General features: G+C 36.7%; 2 protein-coding genes across 2 annotated transcripts in view; one reads left to right on the top strand and one right to left on the bottom strand.

Annotated features, from left to right (window-relative positions):
- SHC4 (SHC adaptor protein 4) overlaps nt 1-20,232 on the bottom strand; it is a 108,246-nt gene that overhangs the window by 31,729 nt on the left and 56,285 nt on the right. Inside the window, exons 3-6 of the mRNA XM_039888189.1 lie at nt 19,798-19,861; nt 16,006-16,125; nt 6,814-6,867; nt 2,675-2,726 (exon numbers count right to left, since the gene is read on the bottom strand). Of these exons, the coding sequence (XP_039744123.1) occupies nt 2,675-2,726; nt 6,814-6,867; nt 16,006-16,125; nt 19,798-19,861 (290 nt within the window). The remainder of the gene's footprint in view (nt 1-2,674; nt 2,727-6,813; nt 6,868-16,005; nt 16,126-19,797; nt 19,862-20,232) is intronic.
- On the top strand, nt 9,826-11,547 carry EID1 (EP300 interacting inhibitor of differentiation 1). Its single transcript, XM_039888190.1, has one exon. It carries the CDS (start codon nt 9,909-9,911, stop codon nt 10,482-10,484), a length of 576 nt encoding a protein of 191 aa, XP_039744124.1. The 5' UTR covers nt 9,826-9,908; the 3' UTR covers nt 10,485-11,547.

Raw genomic sequence — 20,232 nt, 5'->3', positions numbered from 1 at the left:
CACACACACACACACACACCATCCAAACACATAGCCCAAAGCTCTCTTTACAGGGCTCTTTCATCTGTGCCTTAGCTCATTTCTCTCACAAATCCTGACAGCACCTGCTATGTTCCAGGCACTGTTCTCTAGGCCCCCCTTCTTCTCTGTGCACATCCTGAAGGTTATGTTTCTCTCTCCCACTAAATAATGAGCCCGTGGTGGCCAAGAATTGTTTTTCTTCCCAATGATTAGGTTAGCTCCTTGTATATCAGTATGTACTTAACAATTGTTTGTGGACTTGAAAGCTGTACCACTGTGGTAGAATTAAAGTCCAGATGCCCAGGTGAGGGGAAAGGATTTAATCCTAAAGGAGTACACAAGCAGGACTATGCTGAGAACAGAGTGGCTTCTCACAGAGGCTTCTATAACCAAGATAAGCAAGAGAAAGGATGAGGAGAAAAGAAAATTACCCTATGTGTTTAAGTCATCTATAGAACCATTTCTCCAAAGAAGAAAGAAAGACGCGATGAGGGAGGAAAGGAAATTATCCTTTCTGTGCTATCTCAGTTCCTCCTCCCAATACCACCGGCAGGTAGATGGTATAATTCCTATTTAAAGGAACTGAGGTTCAAGGATGTGAAACAACTTGACTAAGGTCATGTGTATGGTGAGATAATGGAAGAGTTATGATTCCTACCCAATCTGTCTGACTCCAGCGTCTTTCCTGTTTTCTATACAATCTGGGGGGCTAAAGAAAGAAAAGACTGAAATTTATTTGGACTGTTTCTGAGTCCATTCTCTTCTCATCTCTCAAATCTCATTCATGACAACAGCTCTCATAAATGCCTTCTCAGAATCCTTATACCAGAATCCCTGTGGATCCCCTTTAAGCAGCTCAGCTCTGATGAACAACTAAAACAACAAAACAGGATCTTTCAAAGTGAATGAGCTACATCAAAATTTCCTCTGCCTTTCGTGTTTCACTTAAGCAAGGGGGGATATTAGCAAATATGTAGATCCTGTTTGGCCATTACCCTCGGCAACTGGCATTAACCTTTGAATTCCTCACCACCACTTAGTGAAAGAGCAATGATATGCCCAGAGATATTGAGTGGCTGATGACAAAGTGATTAAACATCTAGATTTCCTGATTTGTTCTTCCTTTCACCCTGGACTTTTCAGGTTAAGATAAAAGACTTTGTTGTTCAGAAGCCTTCCCCAAAATAGCATGCAACTATTCTTTAGGGAAGCTCAGGCTTAATTTAAAAAGGTTGCTCTTTTCTGGTATCCTTTGTTGTGTTCCGTTTCTACACCCCCGTACCCCTTCGCTAGTTCCTGTCTCTCCTACTCACTCTGCCTTAAGTTTCTTTCTGAATCCATCTTTGCCTCCTGATGCCAAATCAATCTTCTTAAATCTCTGCTTTATAAACAGCATTCTTCACCCATCTGCCCATAGGATGAACTCCCTACTTATTAGCTCTCTCCTATATGCCCTCTAGATGCCTTTTAGGTGGTTTTTTCTCTATACACAATCTACATTCCACTATGTTCATTCGTTTGTTCCTCAGCATGCTATATGCATTTCCATCTCTGTGTCTTACAGCTTTTTGAATTTCGAAATTCCACTCTATGTATACATAATAAATGTCTTGGGGCAAATTCTGTCCCTGGGATGGCAGAGGATGCTGCCCAACTAATAGGTTCTAGTTACAGAGGAGAAGCAACCAAACATCCCAAAGAGGAGTCTGAATGACCTGGAGTTAGGGATGAGAAGCAGTACTATGTCTCTGTCCAGAGAGGTCCAATGACCTCAGGCCCTTAACCCAAAGTGTTACTAGCAGATGAACTTCTTAGGCAACTTTGCTAAATCCTGAGATGAGAAATCCAATCAACTCACACTTCCATTCACTCAGCCATTCAACAAAATAGCTATTGGGTATGACCTATATGCTAAGCATTGTAATGAGTGCTTGGGAAACAATAGTGAAAAGGATAAACAGGTTCCTGCCCCCATGGAGCTTTTAGTAGAAAAGATAGATATTAAACACATCAGCAAGTGAGTAAATAAAATAATAAAAGTGTGGGAGAAGTGTTAATCAAAAGAGAACTATGATGCAGCAGAGCAGAATATGTTAACTGGGGATAGAAGGTGCTCTCACCCAAAGAAGTTCTCTCTGAAGAAGAGACATTTAAACTGAGATCCAAAAGATGAAAAGCTAAATGTGCAAAGTGACATGCCAGGCTCTTGAACAGTAAATGCATAGGCTCAACACAATGTTACCACAACAATACACACACACAGCACACACACACACACACACACACTTATTGAGGCCAGTGCAGGCAATAACCTTACAAGCTTGGGTCTTATGTATTATTCCTTTGTCCACTGGAGATGCTGCAGCCAGCCCTTTCTGTCATAATCAAAACGGCTTCTCTTTCAATTAAACAAACAGATAATAAGCCTTTTGGTTTATGGGTCTCTCAAATGACTGGGATTTAAATCCCACCTCTGTACTTTTTCTACTTTGCTCTGCTGTTTATTTCCAATTCAAATTTACATAATATTTCTAGAATCCAATCTAGCACTCTAGTGATCCTCAGCACTCTGTATATTGAAAATAACTGCTTGTTACTTTTTGAAGTTGGTATATACCAGCTCTTAAGAAAATCTGGAAGTTGCTTTCCATACCTCGTTGATTAACTGGATCTTTAGCTACGTAGGCAACATAGTCTGTAGTATCCTATAAAAAAGGGAAAATGATTTAAAATTAAGGGATGGTACTGCTGAAAGATAAGAGTACATTTAGGACATGATACTGAGGCAAGGACTTAAACACTAATGTTTCTTTTTAAAGAGAAAAGGAAAGCATCTTAGGAGAGAACATAAACGAATATACACTATTTAATTTAGCATTGTGGGGTCCATGTTCTCTGCCCCTTAGGGAGAGAATTTGAAGATTAAAAATGTAGAAATAGATCATGTCACTAAGAATAAAAGAAAATGCAGTAGAGAATATGTTAGGACATACATTCATTAGAAATGGTTAGGACTATGACTCCTGTGTCGAAAATTGAAATACCAGGTGTTACTCAATCACGAAGGTGTTGTAAACGAGGATGTGGCACCATGATTTCCCAGTTGTCCAAACAGATGCCATGTACATCAGAAACCAAGTTGATCAAAGAAACACTTTGGGTTTTGTGGTCGTTAGCTTGCCTGTGTGAGTGCAAATTAACTTAAGGAATAATAAAGCAGAAATACAAGCATTTATTTGATCGATATAGAGAAAGGAAAAATCAGTTTTGAAAAAGAGAACCCATTAAAACCTAAGAAGTTAAAAAAGAGATGTATTGCTGACTTTGTAAAAATAAACAAACATAAAGCCACCTGGTAATTCTGATTTTTATGGAAAACAGTAAGCTGATGAATGATAAGATTTTAATAATTAAAGATGCTTTTTGTTATCTTAGTTCTCAGGAAAAAGTACACACTGCCATTTGCAGATTAGAAGTATGACTCTCTAGAGGGAAGATGTAATCAACTGGCAGGAAATAAAAGCTCATGTTTTTAATACCCACGAGGACAATCACTTAATAACCCACAATGAATCATACAGGAAGTGGATCTCGGGGCTAGCATAACTTGTCTTCAGTTATTTTAAAAAATAACACACACTTAAGTAAATTTCTCTTATGGAAAAAGATAAAAGGTTTTGTAATATCTTGTAAATAAACAAGATCATATCTATAAACTTTGTTTTATATTAATTTAGAAGCAAACCCACAAATGCTGGAGGCTTGGCTGCTATTTTTAAAGTTAAAGAGATAGTATGGTGCCAGTAATGCTTTCTGGTGTATTAGATGGTAGAGAAGAGGTCGTGGGACCTCTCTAGAACTCGGTTTCCTCTTCTTCAAAAGAGTGTCCATCATTCTTATAGTTCCAAAATTTTTTAACTATAAATATCTGGGAGAATTTAAAGAATGTTAAAAATAAAGCACAAAGAATGGGGAAAAAATATAAGAAAATGTATTTAATTTGGTCATACTCATTAATGCATGTTTTAAATGGAGAAAGTACATATAGATACAGAAGCATTACCAAGAACTGTCTTCAGGGCAGACAGAAGACGAGTAAAATATTTTTGAGAAAAGAGTGAAAGTGAGGGTGAGCAAAGGTCAAAAAGTGAGGAAGAATATCCAGTATTTTTTAAACTTTGGAGAAAATATGGCAGAAAGAAGGGCGCTACTTTGGGCCATGGAGACTTGGCTTCCTACCCCTTAGACCCAGTTAGCCGTGAAGTTGTAAATTATCTTGGTGAGTTGTTCTAAAATAAATACAGACACGTGTTAGCAAGAGGGGTGGTAGTTATCTCTTATCACTCTGTGCCCGGCACTGTGCTATCAGTTTACATGAATCATTTCACTTAATTCTCAGGACACTGTGAGGCAAGGGTGATCATTCCTCAAAATATACATAAGAACCCTGAAGCTTAGAGAGGATAAATAAGTCAAGTCTACATGACTCCGAAGCCTGGCACTCCACCCTACTGTCTCCCTGACCTAAGGGTGAAACTTCTCTCAGGGACCTCTAATGCCAATGTTTACAGTGGCTCCAGTTTTAATTTCGAAGCAGCAGGCTTTCTCCCCAGCTGTAGAGAGTACAGGGGTCCCACTCAATTCCGCAGGGATGACCTTTCCCACAGTGGTTACAAATTCTTTACTATTTGTTTTTGGTAGGGGCAATGCTTTGGTGGGTTGAAAGAACTACAAAACTAAAGGCACATGAAAACAGTCCAAAAAGAATTAGGATTCTGGAGAACTATGATAGACATCACACAGTGCACGCTTTGGGTAAATGCTTATAGTAAATGAAAGGATTTGGGTACCAATCCTAAAAATGACAGCAACCCTTGAAAGGGGAAATTTAAGGCAAACAACAATTATTCTTCACACTACCCTTATAGAACTCATTAAAGTATCCTAAGGAAAGTATCTGACAGACTTCACGAATGACTGAACTTGAAAGAGACAGTGCGGGCCTTTTCAAGCTGAATTCAGTTAACTCTCTCTGCTACCAAACATATCCCTTGGTGTCGCTATGAGGCCAGATTACAAGGCTGGATGGATCAGAGTTCAGATTCAGTATTGGGTTCACATTGCAGCTGCTAAGTGTCAAGTACTTTGTATGTCCCCTGTTTATTAGTGAATCCTCAATTAGCCATCTGCGGAATCTCTTGGGGAAAAGGTGGAGCTCTTCAAATTTGGTTTATTTTTAAATGATGGCATCAGGCAACTAATATATTCATTTAAAAATAACTATACTCAAAGCTGAAAGGTGAGGAAGTAGTGAAGCTTAAAGGGAAAATTAAGTATGCATTAATAAAAAACAACGATGATGTGAAATCCAGTAAAAGCTGCTTTTCTTCCATATACCTCAAGGAAGTTAAGAAGGCAGGTTATCTAGGTTTGACATGCTTAAATCCTTTGAGTAACCTGTTAGCCAATGGGAAGACAAGGAATTATTGGAACATTTTAAAGAATGGGCTAATTTAAATAGCATTTAACTATGTTTCACACACAAAAAAGTTACATCAACATCCAAGTGAGGAACTTGCTTAAGTACTTTAGGTGCCAGTAAAGGAAGCAATGATTTTACTTACAGTAACTTCAAAACTTTATTTCCTTTCAAGATAGACTATTTGTCTTTTTAAATATTTGGCCTTAATACTGAAATAAATCAAAATTCTGCAGTGACACCAGCTGCCAGGTTCAGTTTTTACTACTATTCCATACCTCTCTTGGGTTTCTGGGTTATGAGTCCTATCATTTGTGATCCTAAATTTTATTCCTCACTTGGAAGACAGAAACTATATATGATGGAGAGAAAAAAAATCAACCGTTAGAATGGATTTAATTGCCTCATTTCTGGAGGATATAATCTTTAATAATAAATGCTTTGCAGAAAACAAGGTAATACAGTTGGTAAGGGCAAGGTCTGCATATGTTCCCCATGTTTTCTTGATGTTACTGGTGTAAAATCATTATGAAAATCAGACTCCGTCCTCCTCTAACCTTTTATGGGTTGGCAGGTACAGGAAAAATGTCATAGTGTCACGAAGGAGCTAAAACTTCCTTCTACTCCCTTGGTTTAAACATACTTGCTTCTGTTCAGTCAAAGGCTTCCCAGCTCCAATGCCTCTCTCTTTTTGCTCTGGTCCAGAAATGATTCAGTATAGAGTCAGGGAAAGACTTTCCACTCTACGAAGTAGGCTTGCAGAGAGAACACTGGCTCAGCTCACACCATTCATGGGAAAAGAGAACCACGTGGCCTCCTGGTAGGGAGGAACTGCTGTTCTTTCTCCCAAGCTGACCCTTACTTCCATAAATTTCTGCAAACCTCGTTGCTCATTCTAGATTAGACTTAGTTGTCAAGTATGGCAGATGGGCTTCCCCTCATCTGCCAAATCCAAATGATTATTTGGATCTACCTGGAAATTTGTATTGAGAAGAATTCTGAGGAAGGACTGGCAACACATGCATGACATATTTGTTTTTCATAACTTTGATGTTATCTACAAAAAACCTTTCAGATGATAATTCCATGGCTAATAACACAATGAAGTATTATTAGCTCATCTACTAATCCAAACATTTTTTTTAAATCAATGGCAAGAAATATTTTGTCAAAACCAAATTTTTGATTACGTGTTACATGTGGCTACTTACAAATTATAATAAAATATTTGGAAAAGACACGTAGTGGCTAATATGCTTTATGTGGAAGTTCTTTTGACTCTTATAAAAAAACTTTTATGAATCCATACTTACAGGATCCCCTCCAGAGGCAAATGAAATAGACTGCATATGATGATTTGCAATAATCTGGAAAACATAAATTAAACATTTATGATGCTATAAATTAATTACTCCTAGTTACATATAATCTAACAGTGATGGACATACATTTGTTTGTTTTGTTTTTGCCTGAACAATATTCCTTTGGAAACCACTCCAACCTTCATGCCATAATAGTCCCACTTGGACCATGAGGTTCATGTGGATTTGACATGCTCATCTCATTGCCTCTTCCTTGCAGGTGGACATATGATCCAGACCAATCAAAAGACATCTGGATACTGCAGAGACAATCAGTGTCATTGGGGAAGAACTGATATAGACAACAGGAAAGAAAGCTTCTGGGAGCCATCTTTTTCTGACGTGTGGGGCGGCGGGGGGAAAAAAAAGATTTCCCTCTGGAGAAAATCAGCTGAGAGATAAAAATAGAAGAAAGTCTAGTGGTAACATTTGTTACCAATACAGTTCAACCAATATATTTCCCATCTCTCATTATCTTTTTTTCTTATTTTATTTATTAATTTATTTTTATATAATTTAGTTCCAATTGGGTTTCAGTCATTTGCCGCCAAAAGTATCCTAACTAAGGCACTAACATTAAGATTTCCAATAAGAAATCTTATTGTTATATAAGACTATCCAAATTAACTGCATTAGTTAGCCAAGAAGACTGTCTCTTTTACTCGAGATTCTAGGATTGCTTTTTTGTAATCCCCACAGTGTAATGACCAATTTGCAAACATGAATTTGTCATACTGTTTTGAAGTTTATTAAAATACCTAAACTATTAGCTAATCCTGTCTTCAGAAGTAGATTCTGATCAACTAAAGTTGCTTATTTAAGATGACCAAGAAATCCTACTCTTAGATGTATATCCAACAGAATTGTGTAAATGTGAACACCAAAAGATATTCTAAAGAAAGATAATCACTGCCCTTTTCATAATAGCCAGCAACTGGAAAAAATTCCAATGATGACCATTGTGATATTCAAACACTGAACTACTACATACTACATAGCAACGTGTTTCTTGGTCAAAAAATAAAATAAAATCAAGACATGGGAATATATGCTGTGTGGTTTAATTTATACAAAGTTCAAAAATAGGCAAAATTATTTTATTCTGTTTGAAGTCAGGAGTGGTTACTTTTTGAGCAAAGGAAGAGAGAGCAAGCGGTTTTCTGGGACCCTGCAAGTGCCGTTTCTTGACTTGGGTAGTGTAAAGATGTCAGTTCTCCCCCAAATTAACCTATAATTTGCATGCACTTCCAACAAAAATTCCACCACTGTCATTCAGGGAACTTTTCATGCTGCTTCTAAATTCACCTGGAAGAATAGATATGCAAAAGAATTTTAAAAAACTAAAGTAATTTTTTAAAGGACAAAGAGACATTTCTCTGTTAGCAAGGTATTTTATAAAACTATAGAAATTCATTAGAATATAAAGTCTAAAAACAGATTCACATATTTATGGGCTAAGTCTATGATAAACGTGGCTCTAAACAGCAGACAAAAGGATAAGTGATTCAATTAGGTGGAGTTGGCTGAATTAGTTATATATATGGAAAAAGTGTATAAATAAATTCTGTTCTCATACTACTTATATAAATGTTTGATTCGTAAAAGATCAGAAGACAGATAAATGATTATGCTTATGATCTTTGAGGTAGGAAAAACCCATTTTAATATTTAAAAAAAAGAAAAGAAAAAAACTGAAATTTGATTACATAAAAATTCATTAACTTTTGTATAAGACCCCTGAAACAGAACAAACAACAGGACAAACAACAGGAAGAGAGAATATATTTGCAACATGTAAAACAAAGTATTCACTTACAGGGTTTAAAAGGAATCTCTATGACTCAATAAAAAGAAGAAATAAATCCAAAATAAGACCAGATAATTTTCAGAAGTAATACAAATGTTTGATAAACATATTGAAAGATAATCTTCAAGAAATCAAGACTATTCGAAATAAAACAAGATACAATTAAACTGATAAAACTGTTAAAGTTCGCAAATGGTGACAAGGGTTTGGCTATTCTCAAACACTGCTGGCTAGAGCTTAAATTTGTACAGAAACTTTGGAGAGCAATTTGACAATACTTATTAAAACTAAAGGATTTCCCCTTTCCACGGCTATGTATTTATTCTGGGGAAACACTGGCACATATTGATGTTCATTTACCCATAGTTTATAATATAGTTCACATAGTTAGGTGAACTATAGTATAACTAAACAAATAGAACACTATGGGGAAAATAAGTATAGTAACAAAGCTAAATCTTCAAGACATTGCTGAGGGGGTTGTTTTTTAAGTTGAAGACAGTTATGTGAGGCTTTTTCAAAACGAAAGATTTTTCCATGAGGACCTAAGATCCATGAAAATGCAAAGAAAAAAGATTTTAAAGAATACACACAAATTGATAATAATGGAAAGTTACCTCTTGCGAAAAGAAATGGGACCAACTATTTCCTCACTATAACTTTTGTAAAAGGACACGGATAATATGCTTAGTTTGAATTTAACTTTTTCTAATGAAGAAAATTGAAAAAATGCTGAATAGATTAGTTCTTAACATGTCGCTTTGTGGTTGAGAACAGTGTGGTTGGAGGTGTGGATTTAGAAGTCTTTAGCGCAGATAAAAGGTAGTTAAAACCTAGGAACAGATGCGATTGAGATGCGGGGAGAAGGTGGGGCAGGAGGGGAAGAAAGGAGTCAAGAGGAGGATGAAGCGCTGTTACAGTAAGCACGTAACTTCCAGTTTATAGCATCAAAAGCAGCAGAACAGTTAAGTGAAGCAGAGACGAATTAATGCTCTTGCATGCACAGTCTTCAGGTGAACTTCCAATCGAACGAAACACAGACCAGCAAAACACGCTGACAGGTCGCGGCGCAAGCGAGCGGCTAGCGCGCGAGTAGCTAGCGTGCCGAGCGGGAGGCGGTGTCTGGGGGTCACGCATACGCACAGGGTCGCGCACGCAGTTTGCGCACGCGCACAACCACACGGCCGCGTAGCTCCGAGCTTGCTGAAAACGTCTTGCAAGAGGTTGAGCTGCTTGCACAATGTCGGAAATGAACGAGCTGTGCGAGCTATATGAAGAAAGCAACGATTTGCAGATGGATGTGATGCCTGGCGAGGGTGACCTTCCGCAGATGGAGGTAGGCAGCGGGAGCCGGGAGCCAACCCCGAACCCCTCCCGCAACAGGGCCCCGCCACAGCTGGAGGAGGAAGGCCCAATGGAGGAGGAGGCGGCCCTGCCAATGGCGGAGCCAGAGGGGGAACGAGGCCTTGCTAATCGGCCCAGCCCTGGGGAGCAGCCAGGCCAGATCGCGGGTCCTGACTTTGAGAGCGAGGACGAGGGCGAGGAATTTGATGACTGGGAGGACGACTACGACTATCCTGAAGAGGAGCAACTGAGCGGTGCAGGCTACAGAGTGTCAGCAGCCCTTGAAGAAGCCAACAAGATGTTTCTGAGAACATCCAGAGCAAGAGAAGCAGCCCTGGATGGCGGTTTTCAGATGCATTATGAGAAGACCCCGTTTGATCAGTTGGCTTTCATCGAAGAGCTTTTTTCACTTATGGTTGTCAATCGCCTGACCGAAGAACTCGGCTGTGATGAGATTATTGATAGAGAGTAGTTAAATGCAGTTACCAGAGGAGGAAACTACTTGAGGAGAGACCCAACATTCCACTGTCTCTTGGGTTTATTCCAAATAGTTCCGTGCCAATGAAAAACTTGATCTTCAAAAAAGAATTTTGTTTCACAGAATAGAATAGGGCAGTGACTGCACAGTTAGGATAAAGGGGGAAAAAACTGTTAAAGGATCTTAGGACTGTTGAAACCTGTTTACAGAAATGTCCTGAAATGTATGGCTTTGACTCTGTTATTGATCCAGATTATTTTCTTTGCATTGGGGAAAATTACTTTCCTATTTCACTGTACAGGATGGTTTTGCAAGAAAAACTAATGACCAAGACAAACTACCAGTACAAGAGCCCAGTGATACTAATTACATGAGAAAAAGTAATATATCTAGTTTAGGACACGAGATATCTTTGAGTTTTTTGGACTGAAAGCCTATTAAGAAAACGTTGAAGATTCCACTTTGTGATCTATCCAAGCCATAGTTATCAAAGGCTAAATTTTTAGTTTACGATAAATTGAGTATTCTTAGTATCCCAGAAGGATAAGCAAACTCCAAAAGAAATATGTATCACGTGTACTGTATCTGAAAATGTTTTCAGGAGTATCTGAAATTTTGTTTGTACATGTATCTTGATCATTTATAAAACTGTGATCTGTAATTCAAGAAAATTGTTTTGATCATTTTTAAAAGTCAGAAATGAAAAAGTAAATTTTCAAATTTAGACATTAAAATGTATGTGAAAGTACAAAGGAAAACTAACACATATACTAGAGAAATTTTCTGTTTTACTCGCTGTTTTTCATTTAACTTTACAGGCAAAAGACTGGATGAACTTCATAACATAAGAACTGTTAAGTGAAAATTGTCAAGTAAAAGGAAAGCCCTATGTTTAAAAAAGACTTTATGAACAATTATGTCATCAACCTTTAAAGGTTTTAAACCTGTCCAGAAATCCACCTCAGTATCTGAAGTTTCCCTCTGTCTCCTCCTCTAATTAAGCTTGTTATTGGTTATACACCAGCATTCAAGATAATAAAATTTCTTGTTCTGTGTATTTTGTTCGGCTAATAGCGTTGCATACATACTCTGTGTTATTTTTATTATTGCAACCACTATGATTTGAATTTAACCACTATTTGTAAGGGAAAGTACTCTAGCTTCAAATACCTGATTTACAAGTTAATTTGTGGAAACTAAACTTAGTAAAAGTCCTTTAAGAGAATTTGCCAACTTGGAAAAACCTGCACTATTAATGAGCCTGTTGCTATGGTTATTAAGGTTCTAAAGTTCTATGATAATTATGTCAGAAGGCTGTGACCAATAAAACAGTATATCAACAGGTCTTATCAATAAAAATGTACTAGATGTCCCTGCTCCATTATGGCAGTAAAGGACACATCCAATATAACAGGACAACACAGCCTTACTTATGTTACAGTCACCTTTTCTTTTTGAGAAAGGGGTTCTGTTCTGTAAAATATGGGACTGACAGGATGATCATAAACACTAGCTTGGTGGGGAGGAAGAGAGATAGGTGGGGGAAAAACTAGACAGGAGGTGACACTTAAATGACTTAATCCTACTGCCTCCCCCATGCCTCACTTTCACTGCATTTTCAGACAGCTTGTAGCTGCAGTCAGATGAGTCTGTGAATAAATAATTGCTTGTGTGATGTGAATTAATGGTACTCTGAAAAAAAAAAGATGCCAATACACAATGAACTGACTAGTTGCATTTACCTCTAGATAAGGTGCCATGAAATAAGCTCAGAGAAAAAAAACAGGTCTACAAACCCGGAGGTATGGTTCTGTTTCTCTGGGACCAAGTGAGTACAGAGGAGGGGGGAAAAACCAAGCCCTCTTGGGATTTGAAGGCTTATTTTTGTGGAGAAAGACCTGGATTCTGCATTTGACTCCTCTGATGGTTGTTTAGTGGTCTTAAAAATAAGCAGTAACCTCGGAGAGCACTGAAATTAACACTAATTTACTGAAGATAGAAGATCATAACATTTTAAACACCATTTTTAAGGGTATAAAATCAAATGTATTTCTATTATAAAAGTGATCACAGACTGGAACCAGTCTACCTGGTACAAATCTAGGTTCCACTACCTACTAGCTTTGTTAACTGGATAAATTAAATCTGCTTCAGGATCCTGAACTGAAAATAGGGATTAGATATATGTATATCTTCATTTAATGGGAAATAAAGGAGTTCTGGGGAAATTCTGATCCTGATTTTGCGATGTGGGTAGAAGGAACTTGAGCTTAGGAGTATATAGTATGGTTTGGGAGCATTTTCTGGATCTATTCATAAGTAGTATAAATGTTTGCTTAAATCAGATATCCTACATTGGCTGCCCTAAGGGCACAGATCTATTTTGTTTGGCTCAAGCTTAATAATTTTCGATTTCTTAATTTAAAGACCAACACTTAACCCAGAGAGAGCAGCAAAACTCAGATGGTAGGCCATCTTTTTTTTTTTTTTTTTTTTCCAGAAGTATAGGATCTAGCAGCCCTTGACCTGTAGTGACATGGGAAAAAGTATCTGATTCACCTTTACATATGGAAAGCATTCTGTTTGCCATGTTCCCCAGTGTTGTCTCACCAACAGATATCCAAGTGTTACCATTTATCACTGTGCTTACACCATTGTTTTTCTTGTACCTAAACAGTTTGCATTACCTGCCTGGCCTCTAGATATTTGAGACTAAAAGATGTCTTCATTTTTCTGCCTGTTTTACCTTCTTAATCTCTTTATTACCCTTTTCAATTTCAGTAGCTGTTAGAGTTGGTGGTAGGAGTATAGAAATAAATAGGAGTGGAAGCTACAGAGACACATTCTTGCTTAAGGCCCTAAAATACTATATTAAAGTATGTCAAAGAACTTATTGCTTAAATGTTTAAAACAAAGGAATATGCCAAAAACAAAAACAAAACCACATAACTTGCTTTTCCAAAATATATTTGTCCATCCCAAAATATATGGTAAGTTTTAAAAATTGCAAGCATTATGTATTTAATATAGACTTTATTTTCTGCCTCTGAGGTTCTATAAGACATTTTCTGGGAGTGAATGGTTATATTTTTGAAGTTCTCAGTGGCTGAAAATAAATGTGAACCATCTGACTCATAAAAGCTCTGTCATCTATGAATGTATCTATAAACTTGAACCTATTTATGTTTTCAGTCCAAAGCAAATTTTAGAAGTTAAGGGGTTTGGGGTAGGAGACATTAGTATCTTTGTATTTATCTTAGAACTTCAAAGGGTAGCTTTCTTTAAGGAGGATTTAATTAATAAATCCTTTTCTCATGCTGCATCCATAAGACTGCTTTTCTGCTGCCTTCATCCCTTGAACATTTAGTTGCCCTTTTGAGAGGACATAAAAAGCTTCTTGAAGCATCTAGATTGTGGCACTTTTTTTTTATACACCCCTGCATCCCAAACCATTTCCCCCTGGCCTACAGAATAGTTCAAAATTAGTTGGAACGATTATATATATCAGCGAGATCCTAACTTTGGTCCCCATTCCAATGGCAGGCTGAACACAACCCCATTCCATGCCACCAGTGCAGGAAAGATGTGATTCACTCTCAAAGGTATCTCATTGCTGTAACTACTGGTAATGGAAGTTAACCATGCCCACTGTCCCTATCTCTATTCTGCCAGAAAAATTATGGGTGTGTGGAAATACCACCTCTAATTGCAGTGGCCTAGAAAAAGGTAGTGGAGGAAAAGGAAATGCTAAGAATAAACTATGCCCTCCACAACTCTGTTCTTCCTAAATTCCCTATTTCTTTAGTAACCTTATGGCAAGAGTCATTTTTTAAAACACTCAGATTCAGCACTTAAGACTGTCACCATATTCTAGCTCTGCCTACTCTTCCTCCTCTACAAAAGTCAGATAACTCAAGGGCTCCTATACTAAATGAGATCTCATAACAAAGCATTAAGTATCCCTGGTACCATACACATGGGTGAAAACTAAAAATGAATTCTGCATCTACAAATGTTTGAGGGCAAAGCACCTGAAAGACTGAATGTTTTACCTTCCACCCAGAAGTTGCATCTTCCAAGTACAGCCCCAAATGTTCTGCTGTCTTTATACCAATCGTATCACCTCTGCTAGATAACCAAGGATCCAAGGATCCAACTGAATGGGAATCTATTTGGATCCAACTGAATGGGAATCTATTTTGAACTGTCTCATATTAAGCATTTTCCTCTATGATGATTTATACTACTCTGTAATCAATATATTTTATTCTGATTTTTAATTTAGACTATAAAGCAGCCCAGTCCTCAAAACCACAAGTGAATTTTTTGGCAAAAAACGGAAGTCAAAATATATATAACTGTACTTATATGTTACTGACAATTTTATAATTTTGTATATTATAATATGATTCCCCTGTTAAGTATTGAGTATATGAAAAAGTCTCAGGGAAGAATGTTTGAGTAAATAATAAAAATAAATGTCATGTGATTGGCACTGTGCTAAGTGATTTACATCCATGATCTTACTTAATCCTCTAAATAATCCTATGAGACATTAACTATTACTAAATCTATCCTCTCAGAAACTCTATGAATGGGTACTATGATCCTCATTTCACTGTTGAAGAAAATTGAGTGATAGGTTAACATGCTCATTAATGGCAAAGCCAGGATTTCAACCTATATGTTATCTCAAAATATTAGTGTTTTATCACTGCCAAGTACACATTAAACCTTCCATGAGTCTCTGCTCAACAGCACTCCATATAGTAAAACCTTTTAAGAAACCTCAAATCACTACATATTAGACAAAGAAAACTTAAATTCTAATACACCTAAATAACCTGATATAAAGAATTTAGTTTAAAAAATCAAGTCAAAAAGCATCCTTTTTTAAAGATACACATTCAGTCCAATGCTTGTATGTCTTTTGTATTTGCTTCAGTAATGCTGTTTTTTGAGAAAGTTCACAATGAAAATTCAGGCTCACCATAGTATCATAAATCATCAAAGATGAAAAACAGTTATGTTTAAAAATACTTTAAAAAGCTTTCAACATCACAGGTTGGAAGAAAATATTTTCTGCTTAAATTTCAGTTAGCTAGAACATTAACTCTTCCTCTCTGTCCTTTTTCTTTACCCTGAGTCCAACACACAGTCTGTTAGCTCTGATAATCAAACTGCTTTTTCTTTAGGGAGGGTTGGTGGAGAGTAACAAATGACTGATTCAAGGATACAAGTTGTCAAATGGTATTTCCTATATTATTTACCCCTTAGTTCTTATTACAAAGCCAATTAGGTAGGGGCAAGTATGCAGGCGGTTAAATATCCCAATGATGGGTTAAAAATGCTGTTCTAGTTATTATTATGCATAAATCCTTGGCAGATTTTTTCCCCCTGTGCCTTAGTAAATTTTAGGCATATTCTGTTTGAAACTATATTCTCTCTATTATGCCCAGGCTCCTCTGGAAAAATAGATAATATGTTAAGCTATAAATGACATTCATGATCTTACCTGTTGGTTGTCGAGATTCATCAGTGTAAGGCTGTATGTTGAGATGGTCAGTTTTATATTCATTCCCGAAAACTGAAGGTTACTTTTGCCCAGAACTGTTGACAGGAACTTAACTGGAGGCTTTAAAGATAACAAAACAACACTCTAAGTTATGAATTTTGTTACAGAATGAATGTTTATTATATAAATGTTAAAAATGGGTCAAAGCCCATACTCTTCTATTTTATCAAAAGAGATGAAATGATTTTTACCAAAAGAGATGAAATGATTTTTTTAGATAAAAACTTTTTTAAAAAAAATTGGAATGCAGCAAATTCTTTACTAAGTAGTGAAATTTGAGCCCTCAGAACTTTTCTCATACATTCCTTTCTCCCCAGGTGTTGGGAGTAGGGTCCTGCTTCATATAAAAGGAATCCCTGTGAGAGTTTGGACTAGCGGAACTCTCAAGTCCTTTTGAACACCAAGGAGTATTAAAAAAAGAAAAAGTTGCTGTCTAGGTTTTTTGTGATGATTAAAAGAGTGTGAAAAACACAACACACCAAAACTATGGGATGCAGCAGTACATAAGGGGAGATTTATAGTAATAAACATATATTGAAAAAGAAAAAAGACCTCAAATCAACAAATTAGCTTTACGATTAAGGAACTTAAAAAAGAAGAATAAACTCAAAGCTAGCAGAAGGAAGGAAAAAAAATGAAGATTAGAGCACAGATAAATGATATAGAGATTAAAAAAACAACAGAGAAAATCAACAAAACCAAAAGTTGATTCTTCAAAAAGATCAACAAAATTTACAAACATTTAGCTAGATGGACTAAGACACAAAGACGACTCAAATTATTAACTTTAGATGTGAAATGGGGACATTACTACTGATTCAACAGAAATAAAAAGAACTGTAAGAGAGTACTATGAACAACTGAATGTTAACAAATTGGGTTACCTAGATAAGATAGACAAATTCGTAGAAACATTAGCCCTACCCAGATTAAATCATAAAGAAAAAAAAAATATGGATAGACTTATAACTAGTCAAAAAAAAAAACAAAAACAAAAACAGAAAATAAAAGTGTTAAAAAGAATGTGGAGAAATTGAAATCTTTGTGGACTATTGGCAGGAATGTAAAATGGTACGACTATAGAAAACAGTATGGCGATTCCTCAAAAAATGAAAAATAAAATTACTATATGATCCAGCAATTCCACGTCTTGTTATATATCCCCAAAAAATTGAAAGCAGAGATTTGGACAGATATTTGAACACCCAAGTTCATAGCAGTATTATTCACAGCAGCTAAAACAAGGAAATAACCCAAGTATCTATTGACAGATGAATAGATAAGCAAAATGCAATATATACATACAATGGGATATTATTCAGCCTTAAAAAGGAAGAAATTCTGATATGTGCCAAACATGAATGATCCTTGAGGCTATTATGCTAAGTGAAAATGACAAATACTGTATGATTTCACTTTTATGAAGTTCTTAGTATAGTCAAAATCATAGAGACAGAAAGTAGAATGGTTAACGAAGTGTGATTCCTGTTGCCTACTGTCTTTATTCCAATAAAGCAGAGTTTGACACACATACACACACTTACATACACACACATACACACCCATAGTAGAATGGTGGTTGTCAGGGGCTGGAGAGAGGGAGGAATGGTGGGGGGAGTTATTGTTTAATGGATATAGAGTTTCAGTTCTACAAGATGAAAAGTGTTCTGGAGATAGATGGTAATGAAGACTGCACGGCAACAGGAATGTACTTAATATCACTAAACTATACATTTAAAAATGGTTAATAGGTAAACTTTATATTATGTGTACTTTATCACATTTTTTTTAATTGATGGAAAAAAGTATAAAAAAACTATAAAGTGCTTGGAAGAGTCCCTGGCAAATATTAAGTACTCAATAAATGCTAGCTGTTGAAGAAAATTAACTCAAAATTTTCTTTCTTCCTTTTTTTTCCTTTACAGGTGTACTTTCTGAAACTGTGATAGCTTGGTTTGTTTTGTTTTGGGGTGTGGACTCCCTACTCCTGAAATGAAAATGTCTTAAATGAATGAGTCTGTTTGTTGGGATCATCCAGTTGAAACATCCTATTCACAGAGATTATGAGAAAGCAGGAGGAGGATAGAGGCTACTTTGAGGCCACGGGTTCTGTCAAAGAAACTAGTAATAGGGAGTTCTAATAGCATTCAAAGGGCACGTATTAGAGTTTTCCATACCACATGGCTCATCTGAGTCATTCTGGGTTACACTGGGTTCAGCTCTATTCAAAATGATGAAGAATGATTAAGAAAAAAAAAATTGAGGCAGGGTGGTACAGAAATAGACCACTAGGCTGGAAATCTGAAGACCTGGCTTCTACAGCTGACACCGCCCTTCACAGTCCTAGTGGCTCAAGGCAAATCTCTTCTCTGAGCCACAGTTTAGTAGCTGGCAAAATGAGAGGGTTAGACTGGAAGATTGCTAAAAATCCCTTCCCTCTTAAACAGTTTACAATTCTATGACTTACATTGTTACTTGAAGAGCCTTTATACATCTCTTTTGTTGTTTTCGAAGAAATTAAACATTCTAGGGTTAATAGCTTAATAGCAATAATACTAACTACATTATTGTCAAAAGTCTAGCATATGTCAGGCACTGTTAGGTACCCTGTAGACATCATTTCATTTAATTCTTACATAACTCTATAAAGTAAGTGTTATTTTTCTCCCATTTTACAGATGAGGAAACAAAAGATGAAGTGACTTATCCAAGCTCACACAGTTTAGTAGTGTTAAAGAGAAAAACCACAGGCCCCAAATGGAGTCACTTGTGCTAAGCCCATGACATTGAACCTAGACTTAACACCTGACCTAATGGTGGTTTCAACCTTCTCCTGATTAGGAATGTAATCTTAATCAGTCAATCTGGACTTTTCTGATTAGTACCAATGAGGTAATCTCTTATGTAGGTCCATCCCACAAAGGAAACTGAGGCAATCTGCCTGATAAGACCTCCGCTTTTTCCTAAGGGAAGGTAACCTTGCCTGAAGCAATCCTTTCTTTTCTTTTGCTAAAAACTTTCCCTGTCCTGCACAGTTTCTGCCTATAAAAGCCTTCTATATTATACAGCTTCTTGAAGCACCTCTCTATTTACTAAATGGGATGCTGCTTGATTCATGAATCACTCAATAAAACCAATTAGATCTCTAAATTTACTGAATTAAATTTTTGTTCTTTTAACAGTAGGTGGCAGAGGCAGGATTTAAACCCAAGTCTGTGTAACATCAAAACTTGTGCTCTTTCAGCATGAAAGTCTCCCACCCATGTGTGATTATTTCACCTCTACCAGCATCCTTGTTTCCATTGGAAAATAGGTCAAGGAGTTTAAAAAGTCTAAAATGTTAAAATGCAGAATACATACCTATATCATATTCAGATTGGAAGGTACCAAACTGGTCATCTGGTTCAATGACTTAACTTTATAGGAACAAGAATGGAGTCTCAGAGAGATGAGATATCATGTTCAAAGGAAAGTAAAGACCCAGGCCTGGAACTCAGATTTTCTGACATGAAACCCACGTGTTTTCTCTATTCTGTCACGGTAGGCATCACCATTAAAGGCAATGTCAGGCAAGTTGGAAATATTTGAGGGACCAGAACAACTTTGAGTGCATCTCTGATATCATGCCAACTAATAAACCATAGGTGACATGGTAGAATGACCTAACAACTATTTCTATATTATCTTTCCCATAGTTGGGGAAACATAAAACAAAACCATACCAATATTTACCTTACGCCTTTTAATGGCTCCGTTTGCCCCAGGAACAGCTTCACACAGGCGACTTATTGCTTCCCTGCGGAACAGAAACCATATGTAGACTTAACATACTATCTAGCATGCAGTAAATGTCCAGTAAATGTCAGCAAGTGTTATGAACAAAATGTACACACATATAATGGTGAGTCTGACATAAACAACCTTCCCCCACCCCACAGGAGAAAACACCATGCTTAGTCCTTCTATAGTTCAAACCCAAGGAAACCCAGTAACATCCTCATACTGAAAAATTGCTTTTCAATAAGGAGTCTGAATGTTCACCATCTTCATCTCTTTTTTTTCCTCTTGGATTTTCAGGTTTGGTATTTAGCGTTGTTGATTTTTAACCAAAAAGGAGTGAAGGAAATTTATTGTCTGGGAATAATTCACAGGTTACCTTTAGCAACA

The sequence above is a fragment of the Pteropus medius genome, unplaced genomic scaffold, assembly GCF_902729225.1.
Source record: "Pteropus medius unplaced genomic scaffold, Ma_sr-lr_union100, whole genome shotgun sequence".
In the NCBI taxonomy this organism is placed as follows: Eukaryota; Metazoa; Chordata; class Mammalia; order Chiroptera; family Pteropodidae; genus Pteropus; species Pteropus medius.
Note: the sequence above shows the minus strand (reverse complement) of the source record. Positions and strands in the feature narration are given on the sequence as shown.

Bases quoted from the DNA above. Each gene is read 5' to 3' on its own strand.
- EID1 (XM_039888190.1), top strand. From the start codon at position 9,909: ATGTCGGAAATGAACGAGCTGTGCGAGCTATATGAAGAAAGCAACGAT.